Source organism: Conger conger, chromosome 18 (assembly GCF_963514075.1).
Source record: "Conger conger chromosome 18, fConCon1.1, whole genome shotgun sequence".
NCBI classification, from domain to species: domain Eukaryota; kingdom Metazoa; phylum Chordata; class Actinopteri; order Anguilliformes; family Congridae; genus Conger; species Conger conger.
In genome coordinates this window covers 2,215,001-2,237,589 of record NC_083777.1, presented here as the reverse complement: position 1 = coordinate 2,237,589, position 22,589 = coordinate 2,215,001, and the positions used below count along the sequence as shown (strand labels likewise).

The 22,589-nt window shown below is 46.1% G+C and overlaps 1 protein-coding gene across 1 annotated transcript in view; it reads right to left on the bottom strand.

Annotated features, from left to right (window-relative positions):
• The window catches only part of adgrb3 (adhesion G protein-coupled receptor B3), a 232,618-nt gene that overhangs the window by 37,291 nt on the left and 172,738 nt on the right, over positions 1-22,589 (bottom strand). Inside the window, 3 exon segments of the mRNA XM_061227768.1 lie at positions 14,691-14,793; positions 15,663-15,766; positions 18,116-18,242. Of these exon segments, the coding sequence (XP_061083752.1) occupies positions 14,691-14,793; positions 15,663-15,766; positions 18,116-18,242 (334 nt within the window).

Genomic DNA, 22,589 nt, shown 5'->3' with positions numbered 1-22,589 from the left:
AAAATGACAAATTATTCATAGGAATGTCAGAAGAGCTGGGGTTAGACAGAAGCCAGTAAACATCAACCAAACAGTCAACTATTCTCCAAAGTGCTAACAATAGCATATGGAAGGGCTTGCATGCTCTTAGCATCTATAATACATCTTTAGTGCCATTTCTCTGAGAGGTGCAACAGTTCTGAGATGTGTTGGGGACATCTATGTCACAGTGTAATACTGTATGTCAAATGTTTATGAAATATTCAACCCGTAGTAGGTTGATTTTCCGTTTTTGTTGCATTATCGGAAGAAATGCCGTTCCTTTCAAGCGTTCAAGCCAAATGGCGTGGCATATTTACGAGACAAAAATACAGGTTTCTCAAAATAACTTCTGTAATACCTGAACAATACCTTATTCCTAAGCCGAATAGAAAAAATAAATCAATTTTACTACAGAGATGAGTCTACAACTGTCATCAGGCGTGAAGTCTGGCGCTTATGAAAAGAGAAGAAGTCGAACTTTGATATTAGCAGAGGTTCTGAAGCTTTAACAGAGAGCCACGCTTGACAGAGAAAACTTTGAGGTCCTAGGAGAGGCAGATTAAAGGCGTTATCGTGTTTTCTTTCTTTAAAAGTCAGACTCTGATGTTTGCGTGAGAGAAGAACGCAGAAACAAACAGACTGTCAGCTCAACATGGCGAACAGCTGGGGCCTGGGACAGGGGAGAGGAGGTGGATGGAGGCATACCTGCTAGTTCAAGCTAGGTTTTGAAACAGCTGGTAATTGGTTCACCAGTTCAGACCAGCTCTATACATGATTTTCCCAGCTCAAGTGATGTTTTGAAACAGCAGCTAGCCGGTCATTTCAAGGTAGTCAGAGTTGGATTTTACACCAGGGATTGTATTCAGCCAGGGATCTGATGACTTTTAAAAGATATTCCGTGTTAGTGTTGTTTCCCCATTCTGTGTCTGCTGTTACCCTCCTCCTACACTATGTGTGGAATAAACCTAGTTCGCAATCGGCATACGTGAGTCTACAGCAGGGATCAGGAACTTCACGGGAGTCTGGAGTGACAGTCCAACCTGTGCTTAAATACAGATACACTCATTTGTTGGCTGAAGTTGTGCTGAGGCATTATGGGAATTGAAGTTTAATCAAGCATGGGGTGTAATCAGCACCCAGGCCACATTTGTTTGCAGAGGAGAGCCTCTGTCTCTAAGGGGATCACCCTGCCCCCCGCCTGTCACTCAAATCACAGGCAAAGTCACCGAGGATAGGGGACACATACTGACCAGGCCCACACAGGAAACACAACCTCACTGTGTACCCAGAAACACACACATACACACAAGCATGCAAGCTCACACCCTCACACACACAAGCACACACACTCACACTCAAATACACACACACACACACACACACACACTCACACACACAAACACACAGACGCATACACACTCACACACACATATACACTCACACACACAGACCCATACACACACACAGACACATACACACTCACAAACACACACACACACATATACACTCACACACACAAACACACAGACACACACACACACACAGACACACACACTGATGGGACCTCAGCACTCACCAACCCCGGCCAAAGCCCTGATTACTGAACCTGCGATCAAAGTACAACATGGAAGCTGAGAAGGGTGAGGGTAGGGGGACAGAGATATGATCTCATGTGTGATCAGTCTCTTCAAAAGCATGCAGAGAACAGAATCCTGCAGTGTGTGAGGGGGAACACAGACACACCCCCCCCCCCCCCCCCCCCCCCCCACACACACACACACCGAAACACACACAGACACACACAGAAACACACACACACACACCCAACAGACAGAGAGAAGGCACATCAGACACACACACTCTCACACACACACACACACACACACACCCACACAGAAACAGACAGAGAGAAGGTGTGAGCGGGGAACACAGACACACACACCTACACTGAAACAGACAGAGAGAAGCCACATCAGACACCTAGTTCCCAGAGGAACGCCTCCACAACAAAGAGATTATTTCTGTTCGATGACGACGAGCTCCTGTGAATCCATAACAGCAGCAGAGCTGGAGACCTTCCTGCCCCCCATCTACCCCGCCCCGCCTCCCCACACACACACACCCCGTCTACCAATCTACGCCCGCCCACACACCCTGTCTACCTGTCTACGCCTCTACTCCCTCCCACACACACACCCTGTGTACCCCTCTACCCGTCTACCCCCTCCCAGACACCCTGTGTACCCCTCTACCCGTCTACCCCCCCCACACACACCCTGTGTACCCCTCTACCCATCTACCCCCCCCCACACACACACCCTGTGTACCCCTCTACCCATCTACCCCCCCCCACACACACCCTGTGTACCCCTCTACCCATCTACCCCCCCCCCCACACACACACCCTGTGTACCCCTCTACCCGTCTACCCCCCCCCACACACCCTGTGTACCCCTCTACCCGTCTACCCCCTCCCAGACACCCTGTGTACCCCTCTACCCCCCCCCCACACACCCTGTGTACCCCTCTACCCGTCTACCCCCCCCCCACACACCCTGTGTACCCCTCTACCCATCTACCCCCCCCACACACACCCTGTGTACCCCTCTACCCGTCTACCCCCCCCCTCCCAGACACCCTGTGTACCCCTCTACCCATCTACCCACACACACCCTGTCTACCCCTCTACCCGTCTACCCCCCCCCCCCCCCCCACACACACCCTGTGTACCTGTCTATCCTGCCCCGCCTCCCCACACACACACCCCCTCTACCCGTCTACCCGTCTAGCGGAGCCCTGGATTCGGGTCTTTCCGAGTCGCCGGACTCCACCCGTGTTATTACTCAAACTGAGCTAATAATAAACCCGCAGCCCAGGAAACCTTGGTTACAGCGCCAGGGAGACGGAGCCAGCCTATAGTAGCCGGATCCCGGCGCGGCTGTGTGTGGTGCTGCACATTCCAGCAAAGAAGAAGTGGTCTGAAGCGTCTGACCACGCCACACACCCGCCATGCCACGCCACTGACCACGCCACACACCCACCATGCCACGCCACTGACCACGCCACACACCCGCCACTGACCACGCCACACACCCACCACTGACCACGCCACACACCCGCCACTGACCACGCCACTGACCACGCCACTGACCACGCCACACACCCGCCATGCCACACCACTGACCACGCCACACACCCGCCATGCCACGCCACTGACCACGCCACACACCCGCCATGCCACGCCACTGACCACGCCACACACCCGCCATGCCACGCCACTGACCACGAGCTGGAACCCATGTGGCATGGGAGGCTCGGAACGGCCCTTCCACAGTGCTGCTCGGTTGTCAGGGCGACCCCATTGCGGGTACACCTACAACGGTTGACGCACAGCGGTGGATGGTAACATTGCTGGTGGGAATGACATACGTTACAGTTATTTAGCTGACGCTTTTGTCCAAAGTGATTTAAAGTTAATTTGACTAAACAGGGGATCCACCCTGAAGCAATGCCCAGGCATGTACCTTAGCCACTAGACGAGGGTGCATTCTGGGTAGCAGGCGAGCTGAGAGAAGCTCTCTGTGGACAAGGCACCACCCCCTTTCAGTTTCCACCAATCAGGAAGGGAGGGTATAAACTGGACATCCAGAAAACAATCTTCTTCTTTCTGTCACAATATCCTTGAGCAACCAGGTCCAATTCAGAGATAGAAAATGACCACATATCCACTTCTTTTCGTTTGCAAGACACCAGAGATGTTTCTATAGTAACAGCTCAAACGTGGACAGACTGTTAAATCTGGCCAATGGGTAGAACACAGCTCTATTGAAGCTTGGCTGTTTGTTTTAGCATTGTAAATCCCAGTAGAAAACTGCTACAGTGTAGGCTATGCAACCCTCAGTGGGCCTGAACGCTACATGAACAGTACTTTCTAGAAAAACCCACTAAATGAAAACTCAGCGAGTGGCAAACACAGATTTGGTGACTCGTTCTTGAAGAACCCTAATGAAAGAATTAGTCAACTGGAAGCTTGATAACTCCGGACAAGCCTTCAAATCAGCTCAACATTAGGTCTCGCCCAGGGCTCCAGCCGCTACGAAGCATTTACAATTCTCAACACAAACCACGAGCAACCGACACTGCCAATGAGATGCATGGGTTTAATCTAGCTATCGCCTAAATCCGGGGGAAAAATCTAAAATGGATTCTGTTTCTGAAATAAATGAAAGAATGATAGCATTCATCAGATTGATATTTTTGTCATTTGAAAATGTGGCAAAAAAAGATAGAGGAGCACACTCTATTACTGTTGTGTGATTACCCACAATGCAAGGGGAAGCCTGCAGGGCCCAGTTTGAATTATGAGCTTGGCAGGGCAGTCTGTGCAGAGCAATCCAGCATGAAACAGGTTCAAATACAAGTGATATATAATCATAGACACATATACACACAGTATACTCTATATGTGTAAACTTACATAAATTATGCTCTACCTTCCTTCAGTTCTGTTGGATTCCATAGGATCACATTGTAACTAACAGAGTAATAAACATTAATATAAAAATAACAGTGACATCACAGGTTAACAGTAATTAAAAGCCCACACGCATCAGCATTCTCCTGTTTTATTATCTAAAAGGTTCCGAAAACGTTCACAAAAAGCAGTGACCTATGTTTTTTTGAAAAGTCCCTAACCCTGCCCCCAGAGCCCAAATCCCTCTCCCCCTCCACCTCCTGTGGTCAGCTCTCTGTGACATATGTCACGTCTCATGGGAAACTGTTTAACAAACAGCTTGGAAAAATAGCAGTTAGACCATAAGACGTGCATACTTCTACCAACAGCAATTGTATTACTTGGACTCCAGGATGAAATGAAAAAGCTCAAAAAGCTCCACTCCATCATAATGCAGAAGAACCATTCAGGCTTGTTCTTTAAGCATCCAGCCCAACATCAGCATGTAACGCTGAAAACAGCGTTTCTCAGCCACGGGGCGGGGCTGCAGGCCCGACGGAGGAGCGCTGGGTGATGGAGGGGTGATGGAGGAGCACTGGGTGATGGAGGAGCGCTGGGTGATGGAGGAGCGCTGGGTGACGGAGGAGCGCTGAGTGATGGAGGAGCGCTGGGTGATGGAGGAGCGCTGGGTGATGGAGGGGTGATGGAGGAGCGCTGAGTGATGGAGGAGCGCTGGGTGATGGAGGAGCGCTGGGTGATGGAGGAGTGCTGGGTGACGGAGGAGCGCTGGGTGACGGAGGAGCGCTGGGTGATGGAGGAGCGCTGGGTGATGGAGGAGCGCTGGGTGATGGAGGGGTGATGGAGGAGCGCTGAGTGATGGAGGGGTGATGGAGGAGCGCTGGGTGATGGAGGAGCGCTGGGTGATGGAGGGGTGATGGAGGAGCGCTGGGTGATGGAGGAGCGCTGGGTGACGGAGGAGCGCTGGGTGATGGAGGGGTGATGGAGGAGCGCTGGGTGATGGAGGAGCGCTGGGTGATGGCTGTGTTCGCCGTGGGGGCTGTCAGAACAGGTGGCCGATTTAGCTCAGAACATTCTGGATTATGCTCACAGACACCTCCGCAGCCTGAGGGGCTCCGGTGAGGCCCGTCCCCATGGATACGCCAGGCCCCGCCCCGTTCTGACACTGACAGACAGCTCCAAGGTCGCTCCCGAGCTGAACCCGTCGTAGGGCAGAGTGTTCATATCGCTCCCGAGCTGAACCCTGTCGTAGAGCAGAGTGTTCATATCGCTCCCGAGCTGAACCCTGTCGTAGAGCAGAGTGTTCATATCGCTCCCGAGCTGAACCCTGTCGTAGAGCAGAGTGTTCATATCGCTCCCGAGCTGAACCCTGTCGTAGAGCAGAGTGTTCATATCGCTCCCGAGCTGAACCCTGTGGTAGAGCAGAGTGCTCATATCGCTCCTGAGCTGAACCCTGTGGTAGAGCAGAGTGCTCATATCGCTCCTGAGCTGAACCCTGTCGTAGAGCAGAGTGTTCATATCGCTCCCGAGCTGAACCCTGTCGTAGAGCAGAGTGTTCATATCGCTCCCAAGCTGAACCCTGTCGTATCGCTCCCGATCTGAACCCGTCGTAGAGCAGAGTGTTCATATCGCTCCCGAGCTGAACCTGTCGTAGAGCAGAGTGTTCATATTGCTCCCGAGCTGAACCCTGTCGTAGAGCAGAGTGTTCATATTGCTCCCGAGCTGAACCCTGTCGTAGAGCAGAGTGCTCATATCGCTCCCGAGCTGAACCCTGTCGTAGAGCAGAGTGTTCATATCGCTCCCGAGCTGAACCCTGTCGTATCGCTCCCGAGCTGAACCCTGTCGTATCGCTCCCGAGCTGAACCCTGTCGTATCGCTCCCGAGCTGAACCCTGTCGTATCGCTCCCGAGCTGAACCCTGTTGTAGAGCAGAGTGTCCGTGTCACTTCCGAGCTGAACCCTGTCGTAGAGCAGAGTGCTCATATCGCTCCCGAGCTGAACCCTGTCGTAGAGCAGAGCGCTTGCCAAAAACTGAAAAGCCACTTGAGGGGGTGGCTGAGGAGCCCTTTGGTGTGTCAGGATCAAAGGGCACTTCACTGGAAACTCTTTTTTCTTAGGGGAGGCGTAGCACTGGCCCGGGTGTGAGCTGAGAGCCAGACGGCCGCTGGCATTCCTGCCAGGAGGAGGTGGGAGAGACAGCACGTTTAACCGAGCCTCTGCCTCCATTTTATGTAGCCTTCCTCTTCTCCATAAGCCAAATAAGGGGCACACTTCCTGTTCACGCACCATCAGTTCTGACATCCTGAGAAGTAATCCAGACACAGAAGTCTGGATTTCCTGCCCTCCCCACTCAACTAAACAGAGGGAACGACGATAAAAGGTAAAGAAATGTTTCTGTTTGAGGAGGAAGAATACGCCGTCGCTATGGTAACGTTCACCCAGTTAACTTGCGTGTTCAATGCAAACAATTCTGAACTCCCATGACGTTGAATAAAATAAGGAATAATGATAATGATCAAACCACAAAATCAAACAAAACCACATAATAATAATAATAAACAAACAACCTTAATAACAGCTACGGCAGTAGTAACAATAATAATAATAATAATAATAATAATAATAGTAATAATAAAACATAGTTGAGCCCCTGGTGTGAGAAATGGCTGGAGCAGGCCGTGTGGACGTGCAGACGTGTGTTTCCTCTGGACGGTGGGAAGGTGTGGTGAGTGTAGACCTGTAGACGTGTGTTTCCTCTGGACGGTGGGAAGGTGTGGTGAGTGTAGACGTGTAGACGTGTGTTTCCTCTGGACGGTGGGAAGGTGTGGTGAGTATAGACGTGTGTTTCCTCTGGACGGTGGGAAGGTGTGGTGAGTGTAGACCTGTAGACCTGTGTTTCCTCTGGACGGTGGGAAGGTGTGGTGAGTGTAGACGTGTAGACGTGTGTTTCCTCTGGACGGTGGGAAGGTGTGGTGAGTGTAGACCTGTAGACGTGTGTTTCCTCTGGACGGTGGGAAGGTGTGGTGAGTGTAGACCTGTAGACCTGTGTTTCCTCTGGACGGTGGGAAGGTGTGGTGAGTGTAGACCTGTGTTTCCTCTGGACGGTGGGAAGGTGTGGTGAGTGTAGACCTGTAGACCTGTGTTTCCTCTGGACGGTGGGAAGGTGTGGTGAGTGTAGACCTGTAGACCTGTGTTTCCTCTGGACGGTGGGAAGGTGTGGTGAGTGTAGACCTGTAGACGTGTGTTTCCTCTGGACGGTGGGAAGGTGTGGTGAGTGTAGACCTGTAGACCTGTGTTTCCTCTGGACGGTGGGAAGGTGTGGTGAGTGTAGACCTGTAGACGTGTGTTTCCTCTGGACGGTGGGAAGGTGTGGTGAGTGTAGACCTGTAGACCTGTGTTTCCTCTGGATGGTGGGAAGGTGTCGTGTTGCTGCCGCACTCGTGCATGAGCTCTTACTGCATTGTACTCCTGATTTACACAGAGCCTCCTTTTCTTTTCTTTTTTTTTTGCTTATCACAGCACAAACTTTTAATCAATTCTATCAAAGGCCCCCCATTGATTTCCACTCAAGACGTGGGTACGTTAAGACCAACAAACAGCATTGATTTTTGTGACAAATAAACACCCACCTACAGGATTTCACTGCGGGAGGAATCAGACCGCTTCCTCTGAACGAGGCTCTGAAGGGGGACAGCATTATATTCCATATATGCCCGCAGAATATGTTAATATATTTATATTATGCACGTGAATAAATGAACAAAGAAACGAAAGGCAAAGGCAAAGGCAGTGAAATTGAAACTGTGCTGTTTAGTTTGGACATTATCGATATTTACAACAATGTGGACCGGCTCAGAAGGCTTTCTCCACTGAACTGTGAACTCACTGTCAATAACGTCTCTGCTTTATGGAGAGCAGGCAGCACTGGACTCCAATGGAGCATTGGTTAATTACTTATTTAAAAGAAAAAAGAAAAATAGAATAACACAAAAGCTAGCTTATCCTCATGGTCCATGGAAATGAAGGAAGCCATATTTGTTATGACCTTCCTGTGTGTGTCAGTCACCAGCCTGACTTTAACATCCCCAACCACACACTGTGACTTTAACATCCCCCCACCACACACTGTGACTTTAACATCCAACCACACACTGTGACTTTAACATCCAACCACACACTGTGACTTTAACATTCCCCCACCACACACTGTGACTTTAACATCCAACCACACACTGTGACTTTAACATCCAACCACACACTGTGACTTTAACATCCAACCACACACTGTGACTTTAACATCCCCCCACCACACACTGTGACTTTAACATCCAACCACACACTGTGACTTTAACATCCAACCACACACTGTGACTTTAACATCCCCCATCCCCCAACCACACACTGTGACTTTAACACCCCCCAAAAACACACTGTGACTTTACACACTGTGACGTTGCAGGGGACAGATGGCATATTTGCTCATGTTTGTTTTCATTTTTTATGTTTTCTAAAGTTATTTGTTTCATATAAAGTTATATTTCCTTATGGGATCATCAAATCAAAGTCCTCGAGGTCAGAGAACTGCTGGTTCTCCACCCTCCCTTTACCTGGGAGTCAGGTGTGAAGATAGTCTGGCCAATCAATAGCACTAATTGTTCAGCTAATTACCTGAGAGAAAAGAGAACCATGGCCGGATTTGGATTCGAGATCCAGATTTGACGATTGCAAATCTAGCTCATTAGAATCACTGACATGAACTGTAGCTTTCAGCAGTCAGACTACTTGTAGTCCAACAGACAAATGGAATAACTGAACTACAGTACTCCTCACTTCCTCACTCGACTCAGGAGGACCAAAAACAACAGAGCAAGTCAAGCTGAAACCCGCTGCTCTTCAGCTCCAGTCAATGGGATGTACGCTGAGCTCATCTGAAGATGCGATGGGGAGATTTATGGCCCTGAACACATAAATGGCTGAGCTTTTTAATCTCCCGGACGTTTGAAGAGACACCGTGAGGGGTGCTTCCAAAGCCAGGAAGCACAAGTTCAGGAGGTCTGACTCGACTGGTCTGCAGAATTGACACCTTGACACCTTGATCAATTCTTAATTTCACCACACCAAAACTTCCCTATGACTATAATAACAAAAATACATATATTAATCACATAAACTTGTGTTGAGCATAGAGCTCTCTTCCTTTTGGACACGTTGACATGTCCAAGCCTTTAACCCTTTCACTCCCACAAGTCATATAGCACTCAAACGTAACTACCGTACAATCCCAAGAGTGCCATATGACCTTACACCTCTTCAACCAATCAAAATGACTGCTATACTATTGTTTTGGGCCTCAATTAAAACCCTACTAAATCTTCTCAGCTTTCTCAATTTTCTCAACCAAAGCCAAAACCCCCCTCGGGATTTCAGTGGGGCCACTTCGTATTGGGATTGGGACGCAAGGGGTTAAAAAAATAAATATAATCTAACTGCGGAAATCTTCACACAGGGAGGAATAAATAAATAAATAAATAAATAACATAATTTATTGGCTTGGCTTGGCCATTACCCTTGAGTGTCTGCAGCCAGGCTGTCCAGAACATTTCCCCTCCAGTGCACTATTTCTGCAGATTTATTTTCACTGTGTGTACGCAAGACAGCCGGCTCTGGAATGTTGGGGACAAAGACATATATTCATTTCTTGATTTGGCTCCGTGCTCCACAATTTTCAATTTGTAATCAACCAATGCACATCCGCTTAGAGTCTGCATCCTCAGCATTTATTAAAATATATTTTTTATACATTGTGGTTTGACCGTGTGGAAATTGCAGCAATTTAATACAGTGTCCCCCCATTTCACAGCACCATAACGTTTGGGACAAATGGCTTCACAGGTGTTTGATTAGTCAGTAGTGTTCAATCACTTCCTTAGTGCAGGTGCAAAAGAGCTTACAGTATCTAGTCTTGATTCAAGGGTTTTGATTGCTGTTGGAGACTGTTATTGGCATCTGTCAACATGAGGAACAGAGGTGTGCCAATGAAAGTCAATAAAGCCATTACCTTGTTCAGAAAATAGAAAAAAAAAAAAAACTGTCAGAGATGTAGGCCGAACCTTAGGCTTACCAAAATCAACTGTTTGAAACATCATTAAGAAGAAAGGGAGTACTAGAGAGCTCAGCATTTGCCTGGGCTGGTAGCCTTAATGAAGAAAAACCCCCAAACACATTTACGATAGATCAGAAGCACTCTTCAGGAGGCAGGCGTGCATTTATCAGTGACTACTGTCTGCAGAAGGCTTCACAAACAAAGAGGCTACATTACAATATGCAGCCCACTAGTTATTAAAAGCGGGATGGACAGGTTACAGTGTCCTAAGAAGTACCTAAACCAGCCTGCAGAGTTCTGGAAGAGGTGTTATGAACAGATGAGGCCAAGATTCACTTTGCGTGGAGGCCAGAAGTAACTTCCTGAAGCACACCCCCTCATCTGTGAAACGTGCTGTTGCATGGCTGCTACGGGCGCTGGCTCACTTGCCTTCATTGATAATGTAACGGCTGGTAGCAGCAGCAGAATGAATTATGATGTGTATAGAAGCATCTTATCCGCTTAAATGACCCCATCCTGAAATCGAGCGACACAACATGGGGTCCCGACCCACAGCTTGGGAACCCCTTATGAAATGTGCTGCAATTTCTACAGAGCAAAACCAAAGTGTATAGAAATACCCTTGAAAAAAAGCTGAGAATGTGCACTTTAATCAACGTAATTGTTTCATTACAAATCTAACGTTGTGGAGTACAGAGCCAAGTATAGAAAATATATGTCTTTGTCCCAAACATGATGGAGGACGAACGAATGACATTTCATGAGGAATTTAAAAACATTTTTTTAAAAGGATAGACTGCGCTGAATAACACTACCTCTGTCCATCCTCCTCATGCCCTCAGGGGAAAGTTTGTGATACGAGGATTATGGGTAGAATCCTTGAAGTGCTCTGGCCGCCCAAATCATTCCGCTGCCCGCCTCTACCAATCACAGACACCGATGGCTACCCGCATGAGAGCAATCTTTATTTACCCACTGATGTATTTATTCGCTAAACGCCCTTGTCCTGAATGACTTTCAGAGCTCAGAGAGACAATGGCCAGACTACTAAAACTAAATCCAGACCAACAGACCCCATAGTGCACCACTATGGACACATAAATCTTATCCAATTAAAACACTGAAACATGTGTACAACCAGCCCACTGTCATAATCAGGCTGATATGTCATCAGACATCAGTCATATTATATTGCAGTAATTTTAGCTTTTATCCAAAGTGACTTGGAGTTGATTAGACAAAGCAGGGGACAATCCCCCCCAGAGCAATGTGGAGCTAACGGCCTTGCTCAAGGCTCATGGACCTTATCGTGGCTATGCTGGGGCATGGACCAGCAACCTTCCGGGTCTCAGACATGTACCTTAACCCCTAGGCTATAGCCTGCCCTGTCTACAGCAGTTGGAGATGCTTTAGGGTAGAGTGTGAGCTGGTGGATAATGGAGGAGTGGAGAGGGCTGAACCTGTGTGTAGTCTGAGTGGACGCGCTGTGGGCTGGCGGGTGACTGACAGCTCTACAGGAGCCAATGGGAGGAGGCGGGCTCCTCTGGTCCACAGGAGGAGGCGAGTGACCATGTTACAGGAGGTGAGGGGAGTGGTCGAGTGACTGGCGACTCTTACATTCATGAGCAAAGAGAGAAGAGAGACTTCCATAGGAGAGGAGGAGATGATTGAGCGGGGTTGACTCTCCCCCTGACTAGGGGAGGGAAGGGGGCGGCGAGAGCTAATTTGCCGTGCTAACTCAGAGAGGTAAGCAGCCTGAGGTTGTTTACCCGTGCCTCCAGTACACTCTGCTCGCATCACCTTGAAGCCCCAGTTTATGGATGTGCTACGATTTTTTAATAGGCACCAGCAGTTTGAAACCAATTAAAACACACATCTCCATTTTATATGAGAGTGATCTAGAAGTTTCTTCCCACGCTTGTTAATCTTTTTTTTACAGCACGGCTCATTTAAACAGCGCTTCCATAACTACACCGATGCCACAGGCTCTTTCAGTTCTTTTTATTTAAGCAAACTTAAGTTTCAATTCCTGAACTGAGACCGGGAATCCTGACCTCCTAAATAAACACGACACACCAGCGTAATATCGTAGTGCGTGATTCTACCTCCACCAGCACTGCCTCCTGTAAAACATGATTATCAAGTGGGCCATAATTTTGGATAGATGAAGGGCTGAAGACAGTTTCTAAGATGGTGATTGAATCAAAAACCCTGAGCCACACAATTACTCTTTCCCACAATCCTAAGGGGCTGCTGTAGATCATGTCTTTCGGGGCTTCATCCGCGACAAGCATGCCACATTTCACCGTGATGGATTCGGCTCCGGAGCCCACGCTTCAGCAGAATGCGGACGGCTGCAAGGAGGAACCCGAGCCAAGAACGTCCCATCCCCGAGATGACACGTCCAGGGCCTCCTCCGGAATTCACCTTGAAGACATCCGCCCTCTGACAAATAACGCTTCCTTTGTCGCCGAGACGTTGTGGAAGGGCATAACGGAGTGGCCCTACAATGCATAAATGTTGTGGGAATACTGATAGGTGAGCTGTTACTGATTAAGCAGTCTAAGGCTGACATATTTTGGTGTTGGCTAGGGAACGTGAAGTCAACAGTCTGCCTCTTTCCTGTTTGTGAAGTGGGGGTGCTCAAAAACCAGAAAAAAACTGGCCTTAGCAAGCATTTTAGTCTTGTAATAAGACTTAAGATCTTTTTTCTCTCAAGTAGAAAATATTAGCTTGTTTTAAGTTACTGTTTGCTTGACATAATATTCTCTCACCCTGTTGGCAAATAGTCAAACTGTCTCACCTCATTGGCAGGGTTTTGTCTCATTTAGCAAAAAGGTAATATAAATAAGATTTCAAGTGTAAATATAAGACTAAGTTACTTGTTAAGACTGACTTATGTTTTGTAATTTTTGCAGTGCAGGGTCCGCAAACACCATCCTCAAACCTGTGCTTGGGTCTGAGATGAAGAGTGAACGGCTGAAACCAAGGCCGCAATGGGTGGGTCGGTGGGAGAGAAAATGCAATTCAAACCCAGCTGCTGAAAATATCTCCGGGGGTTTGCAAAGTACAGATATGTCATTACTACAAATGTGAGCATTAGCCTACTGGCTGCACCGCGCCGGCATGGAGAACACATTCCGGCTGAAGCTGGCGTACGGGGGGATATAATTTATGCACTGCATGCGATATTGCACACAATGGCCCCTGCATTTCAATGAGGGGATGGTGCAAGACTGAAGTGGCACAGGTCACTTAAAGGAACAGGTGCGCTGGCCTCAAGCTGGGTAACATACGGGGACCTTATTTTGTGTTACACAGGAACGAGGACCTTGCACCCAGTTCAAATGAACCCACCCCTCCCCCCACCACCCCAGAAGGTTACGTGGACAGCCTCTGCTGAACTCCGACAAACTGGACCGATGGTCGGATTGGACAGACACTGATATCACGTTACTGTGGCAACAGGATGGACACAACATTCCAACCCATGCATTATTAGTGAAGACCCGCCACTCAAACCATCAACAGGACGAGTCCATCGGCTGAACAAGCACTCCCAACCTTTCCGGCATGTTCCATCACACCCAGACAGATATGAACATACAGGACAGTAAGAATGACAAACCGTATGAATGTAGCGTGGCATGCACATTCCTAACAGTTTAAAAATAAAGAGTTGAGAGTAGGATATGTAAGACTGAGGGAATTGGATATCTAAATACTTTACTGAGCCATTTGAAGAATTGAAGTCCTGGCACCAGGATCTGTAACAGCAGTCAGTACTTTCAACACTGTTTATCTGCTGGTTCTGGTGACACCGTTTTTGCCTAAAGCTCAGGATAAGATGAACCAGGCATATCATCTATGCGGAAAAACCGAACATATGTATATTCTCGATAAAATGTCCAGCTACGCATTAACTACATGTTAAGTCAATAGCAGTCTGTCTCTTTTTTTCCAGCAGCTCTTTTGCGTGAGAGAACTTCATAAGAATAAACCTCAAAGGAGAAAATTAAAACATGTACTGTGCTTGGCAGGAAATCAGGGTACAATCAGAGCCGTGCAGCAAAAGTGAAGGATTTGATGGACTCACCACATTGTGTGTCTGCGTTTGTCCGACCAGGATCAGCACGTTGGAGCAGACGATGGACAGGCAGAAGTTGATCAGGATGATGGACCTCTCCGATCGGATGTACCTGGAGATCAGGGCCAAAGAGTGAGGGAAAAGCCAACACTTTTTCCTCTAGAATTCCTCAAACATCCAGCAACACTGCCTCGCCCAGCTTCAGTTCACACGCATGGTCTGATGCCTTCTCAAGCACTCAGTAAAAAGCTCACGTCTAGGTTCCATATCCATGTACATCAGTAGACATATTATTGCATACCCAGTAATAACCTCGATCATTATCCTATCACATCATCGTTTCATTAAACTGTTTCATTACATGACCTTGACGTAAGACCTCATCTGAAGGAGGAAAGAAACGTGTGTGTGTGTGTGTTGAATAGTGTTTCCCATCTCTCCTGTACGAGTACAACACAAAACTGCAAAAGGGGCACTGCAAAAACCCAGAAATAATCAAATCTTATTTAGTATTTTAGACTTAAATCATATCTCTTTTACTTTTTGTGAAATACGACAAAAATATAGCCAATGAGGCAAGACATTTTTTACTCATTTCGAGATTTGCTAATGGAGGAAAAACATTTCACTTGTCAAGCAAACAGTAACTTCTACTCTCTATTTTCTACTTGAGAGAAAAAAAAAGATCTTAAAACTTATTACAAGACAAAAAATGCTTGTTGAGACAGATATTTTGTGCAGTAGGCCTTGAGCCTTGAGCTCTTAAATTAATATTTCTACCACTGTTTGCTAAATTACATAAAACAACTGACAATGAGTTGAGAACGTTTGATTCATTTCAAGATTTGCCAATGGGGTGAGAAAATGTCAGGTGTAAAGCAAACAGTAACTTAAAACAAGCTAACATTTTCTACTTAAGAGAAAAACAAAGTCTTGTTATAAGACCAGAAACACAGTGCAGTGCAGACGCGGTGTACTCACCTCCACAGCACAGCATACACGACCGCCAGAGTGATCAAGGCCACGCAAGACAGGCCGCAACCGACTATGAGAGTCACGGTGGGCACTCCTGTGTACTCCATAGCCTGCGGAGAAGACGCAAGGAAAGCACAGTGACGGTGGGGTTCAGCACAGATCTCCACATGCTGCCAGCCAAGTGGACTTCACCAACAGACCTCGATTCGCTGAGTAACGTTTACCCAGTGACCATAGACCAGGCTGGTCAGCAAGGCTAGCATCAAGAGTCAAAAGTTAGAATACCCAGAGACTGCAGTAAATGCTCCCTGGTCATTTATTTACTGTGTGGTAAGACTGACAACCTTACCACTTTGGCAGGTCTTCATCAGGCAAGCATTACCGGCAGTGTGCTGGTATTACTTTCTGATTTAGCGTCCCTTTTTTGGACCTAGCACCAGCGCTATCTGCTTTGGATGTGCGGTTGCTCTGTTCTTTTAGTAACAGGAAAACTCAGCACTTCCAGAACAGTGACATTTCAACTTATTTCACTTTGTGATTTGTACTAAATATCTATAAATATCTGAGCTGTGTTACATATGGCATGGTCATTATTATTATTATTACTAGTAGTAGTAGTAGTAATAGTAGTAGTAGTAGTAGTAGTAGTAGTAAGAATAGTATAATTTCAGTCTATAGTGAAAGATTATTAAGTCCATTGTAAGACCCCAGGCTCTCATATCAGCTATACTCAATAAGTCTGGAAACCGTCATACTGATTTTAGTTCAAATTTAATATGGAAACTAATCAATATTAACATGTTTTAAGATCTCAATTCTTCGGCTACTCTACATTTCTAAAGCCAAAAAAGACTCATTTCTTCAAAACGATCAGTTTTCCCATTATTTCAGTTTCGAGCTAATCATACAACCCTATATTAATTAGACACTCGTGAATATTAAACCAAGCGCACAAAAGTACTTATTCAATGTCGAGACATCACACCATTAGTAAAATATGCCAGAATTTTAATTAAGACCATTTGGCCTAATGCGATTTGGGCTAGCTGATAGAAAAAAGCCATTAATGTCTAGCAAGTTTAATGAAAGGCAATAGGGTCATGCTTACTTGCCATCAGCTCCAGTAAGTCTTAAAGGTCTACTGAATGAATGATACTAGTGAGGATAGAGTAGGCTACTTAAGGATCTATGTTACAGTAACAGAGAAAACAAAACAAAGGGTCTAAGCATAAAACAAGCCTTCGTTTGTTGGGGTAAAACGACCAAATATTCACTGTCTTATTTTCAGCACGTATTCCGGTCCATCATGCGGATGGATGAAACCCGATGCCTCACAGACGCAAGTACGTCAGCAGAAGGTCCGGCCGATGCGAGATCGCGTTCGGTAGGCCGTCTATCTCAATATCCGCATCCCGCTTCTGCATTCCGCCGCTATACCGCCACACTTAAAGTAAAACATCACCGGTGTTTTATCTACCGCCGCCGAATTTACGACCAATCCCAGAATGCAACATGTGACACAGCCTCCCCGCTCTGTCCCACCTACAAGCCTCGCAACTCACGCTGACATGTCACTCGTACACTGGCTGTAAGCCGAGGTATTAAACGCCAGGCCCACTGTACACACACACACACACACACACAAACGCGCGTACACACACACACACACACACACACTCACGAACACTGCAGGCTACACACAAACAAAGCAACTGTTCCTTTCTGTTCAACCATTAAAATAAACATTCCCGGGCTCCTGAATTGTGGCCGTAATCAGTATTGATGCACGTATCGATCATTCTCATTTCATCAAGGGAATGCTAATTCTGATGAAAAGCCAGAGTAGTGGGTAGAAAGAGAGGACTAAATTAGATTAAAAAGTGAAAAGTGACACCTCACTGAGGAACTGGCAGACACTAGCATCTCTACAGCCACACTGCTGCCTGGCGTGCTTCACACTGCTACTCATGATGCACAACACGGCCTTGCCAACAGAAACCCTCACATTATCCAGTTCAGTTGCCGCACACTCGCCGAGATTGACAGTAAAATGTGAATTAGATAGAATGCGGAGAAACACCGCCATGTTTCGTTTAATTAAGCGGAATGACATACAAATTGTACACATACGAAATTGTACGTGATGATGGGGGTTAGGGGAGAGGGGTGCGCACCGGCGGCAACACACATGCACGCGCATATAATTACACACGCAAGTGGATAATTACCCACAGAACATACAGCTGCCGTCAGATGTGCACATAAACGTATAGACCTGATTAACATCTGATAAACGCAGCAATGCTACCTCAAGCATCCACGAATTCACACACACAGACACACACACAGAGACGCACACACACGCCAGCGCGCCCGCACACACACACGTAATAAAGCTCCGGATTGTTTCTATGTCTCCATTCGCATTGCACAGCCATAATATTTTCCATAATACTTACTATTTCTCTTGGTAGCTGAGCCAAAATGGCGAAGGTAGACACACGATCACATAAGCATTTTGTATGGGATGCATCAGTGAGCACGGTTTTACATCCCTTGGCGGACCAGGTTCCCCAAGAATCGTTCCTGCAAGAAGAAAGCAGAATTAATTAATTGTGACGGCGCTCGATTTTACATGGCTTTCGAAAATCCGCCCGGATAAAGACACCTCAACTGCGTGCTGCCTAATCTATTTACAAACAAATTAGCTAAGAAAAATAAAATGCAGTCGGTCAGAAAATCGCGCCATTTAATAAAAAAGATCTATTCAATTTCAAATCGAGCAACACGACTCGCAGGGAAAACAGGCAGGGAGCTGTCCACTCTTAGCGGGTGCTGATTGATTAAATTCCTCCATACAGCGTCTTCACCTACCATTGCCCTGCTATAGAAACATTAAATAAAAATGCTCTTGCGGTACTTTAAGAAAAAAAAAAACATCGTCTGTACCAGGATTTCTTGCGATAGAATGCGAGAGGTCGTCAGTTTTCCTTTTTCGTTCTTATTCACAACCTGCTTTCCTTTTCCTCCGTTTTTCGGTTGATCTTTTTCCCTAGCTGTTCTAATTAGCAGCTTTTGGATGCTTCCTGGGGGAAAATTTCACCCTGGAAACCGTGGACAGCATCAGATTGATACTCCGTTCCTTTTTGCAGAAGCTAGAACGGCGGGGGAGGGCGAGACACACACAACGCGATCGGGCTATGTTTTCTTACTCTTCTTAATTAATCCTACGGCAGAAATAAGCCAAACATTCTTTGAAGCGATTTTATTATCTATAATTCGTTTTTCCATGACTGTCTTGCAATCCGTCACGTGTAAATCCGTGGCTATAGAGAGGAGCACACTCGCATCCCACCCATGGTAATCGTGAGGATGGTACCAGCCCGCCAGTTTTTTTCCTCCTCTATAGCAGAGGCGAAATGAAAGAAAAACACGTTTCTTCTATTTATTACACATAGATTTCGAACCCCGCAGGGAACGCCAAAGCAAATAAGACGCAACTGGCTGTCCCTCGGTATTCTAATAATTATGCGTTAATTTTTAGTAATATAAAGCGGAGCATCGACAAATTAGATTAACCAGCCCTCCCCTCATGTACAAAATACAGCAGCTTCTGAGTTTCCATCTATTGCATAATTGTTTCATATAGATTTTTATCAGAGCATCACTGGATTTCGGTGTCTACCTAGCTGGCTTAATTTTGCCTACCAGTTATTACATATTGATATGACGACATGTTTAATTTGTTTCATATGATGACGCTGAAACCAACTAGGACGATTTCACTACTTTTTAATGGTTTGAGAATTACTCTTATATTTCAATAAGCCGAAATCTTACAGTGAATTGCTAGAAATAATAGTTAATCCGTCATAAACACATAACAAGACAAGAGTATATCTTAATGAAAAACACTACCATTAGGGCCAGGCATTAACTCAAACCATTGCTGTAGCTTAGCCTATTGCAACACCCGGCTGAGAAGGTGCGCCTTCCAATCACCGGTGCCAAGAAACTAGACAACCGCCCCAAAACACATAGCCTAGATCGCCGGGGAAACAAATCTGTGGCTACCTGGTGTGTTAAGATACGACCACGCCGCAATGAAAAGTAAACCCAATAAAGTTGTTCTCACGGCACCCACCCACCACCCGCCCTACCACCTATCCAACAATACAATGCACGTCTCAGACCGGCAGGGCTGCAGACGACTGAACCAGTGCGAAAATCGAAGTGCAATAAGTCAAACGGCAAACAGACGCTTGTGACGGCTCCACAACAAAACGCCTCTCGCAGTGGCACAGATGTAGTTTCAAAGTGTTTGTATTAATTATTACTGTGTGCTGGTATTCGCAATTTGCTCTGCACTAGGAACCATTGAATCAAAGTATATTGTGTGTACACAAAGAAACGCCTGAAGATTTCTGTCAGATACGGTCAATGGAGGATTGCTTCAGAGATAGCCGGCCTTGAATGCGTTTCCTTACTTACTATGCCCTAATGTGTTGAGTATTTAATTAATTATTAACGACATGCCGCAGGATACTCAAAGATATCATGAGGAGGCCTGTAATTCTTTCACACTGAAATTCGGTGGTTCCAAACCACTTCACATACATCGCCAGGGACAAGTTGCTTCCGAATGAAATAATTGTTAGACGTAAATTTCTTATTCATGAAATGAGAACACAGCCATTTAGCAATTGCGTGACGATAAAATATGAATGCGTATACTAATTGAAGTGTCTGTGCGGATGGCGTCTTAATGTGTCTACCCCATTTCCAAAACGATCTCTCTCTCTCTCTCTACCTCTCTCTTCGCAAGTAGTAAGTTATCATTAGCAGTATCTGTATTCACGTGCCTACATACGTATCTTCAACATAAAAGGCGCAGAAACCTGCAGCATCAGTGCTAAATTTAGAGTTTTGAATACAGGGGAAACTAAATAGCAAACACAGCAGACACACATTAACAATATAGCTTTTTCCGAAAGGTTGACAAAATCTCCCATATTAAAAGTTTTTATTAGCGTTAGCTGTTTTTCCCCCATCGCCCCTCATTATACGAATACTCTGATTTAATTCCATGCGCCGTCTCTCAACTTAATCAATCATCTCTCCATCTATGTCCATTCAGTTCACACACACTATACTAAAGATTGGATCTGCGTAAATAGCATTCGTTGCTTAACTAATTAGGTCACACCCACTTTGAATTCAGTTAAGCTCATGAGAATTTATGTTCCGGCAGACCCATTGAATTCAGAAATTAAAACATGAGCATATGTACATCTATGTACACAGCAGAGTACTGTACTAGTTCAGTATATCGGTACGGTTTTGTGGTACTGCGGGTAGCACAGCATGCCGGGTAATATGCCAGCTCATTTGGTGAACCCTACTCAGTTGCTGAGGAAAAGTGCACGTCTCACAAAGATGCACAGTGAGACGTGTAGCCTCCACAGCACACTGACTTTCCCCGCCCGAGCAGGATCATGACGGGGGGTTCAGAGATGTCGCACGTGCCCGCTCAAGGAGAGCTGGCATCGCATGTCGCGTGACACAGTGCTGGCATAGTCATGTTTCTTTGTTTTCATTTCTCCACTGGAGTACAATAATGTGTGCACACACACACACATATATATATATATATATATATATATATATATATATATATATATATATATATAAATCAAGTGCACTGATTTTCCCTATGGAAATGTCAAGGTAATTTAGAATTCTTTGTAAGCATGGTGCACCTGGGAATTTGTCTACATTAAATTTTAGTTCCTTTACAAAGCAAAACTGCATGGGCATGCAAATACTGCACATATTCTAATTTTAACATTACTTGTGATGATTGGTCTACATCAAATAAATGAGTAAACAAACAAATCCATATATTTACGATGTAATTTGTTATTTAGCTGAACCTTCTATCCAAAGCAACTTACAGTTGATTAGACTAAGCAGGGGACAATCCCCCCTGGAGCAATGCAGGGTTAAGGCTCAATGATTCGCATTGTGGGTACACCGGGGATTGAACCGCCGTCCTTGCGGGTTCCAGTCATGTACCTTAACCACTACCCTACAGGCTCCTCCAAATGTGAGTATCTCTGTTGGTTGCACCAACTCCCCTGTAGTCCGCTGTAGATACAGATTCCAGCTGAAGTTGCGCACTCTCATTCACGATCCACAGGCCAGTTACGTTCCCACACGCCGGGGCCAGACGAGACTGCAGAGAGCCACGCACTGGAACTGAGGCAGCTCTCCTCCAGCCGAATGCTGGTCGTAGCCCAGCGTGGGTGCCTTGTGGATAAGCACCCAGATTTATAAACTCTGGCTGAAGTCAATCTTACGCTCACTCTCATGGCATCAGCTTAAACCTGAGATGATGTCACGCATCGGCGCTCTCCCACAGACCTCAGCCCTCAGAGCTCTGAAACTGGACCACCGCGTTCACACTCTGCGCGTTCAGCCATGACATAGCGCTTCTGATATAGAGGCTCCCGCCAACTGAGGACACAACTTAGTTGAGGCTATTTCTTTATTTAGTATTTTGTAGCTGCTCTGTCATTTAATTGGAACAAGGCCAGAATTAATCCAGAGTTATACAAAGCCTATTCCATTTATTTATGCTTTATTATTATTTAGTTTCTCTTTGGCAAAGTGAAGTTAAATGTTTGTGAATTTAGTTTTCAGTGACAAACGAACAGGAGCATGCCTGCAGTACTAAAGGTTTACATTTAGAGAATACAAAGTAAAGCAAAGGAAAAATACATCGCAAAATTGCTGTATTCTGGTGTTTTGAAAGCATAGTGCTCACGAGTGGTTTGTTTCATTAGATTTGTTGCTATGAACCTGTCTTTACAATTTATTAATTATGCTATTTTTGAACATACCAAATTGCATGAAAATTGTTTATGTCTTTTT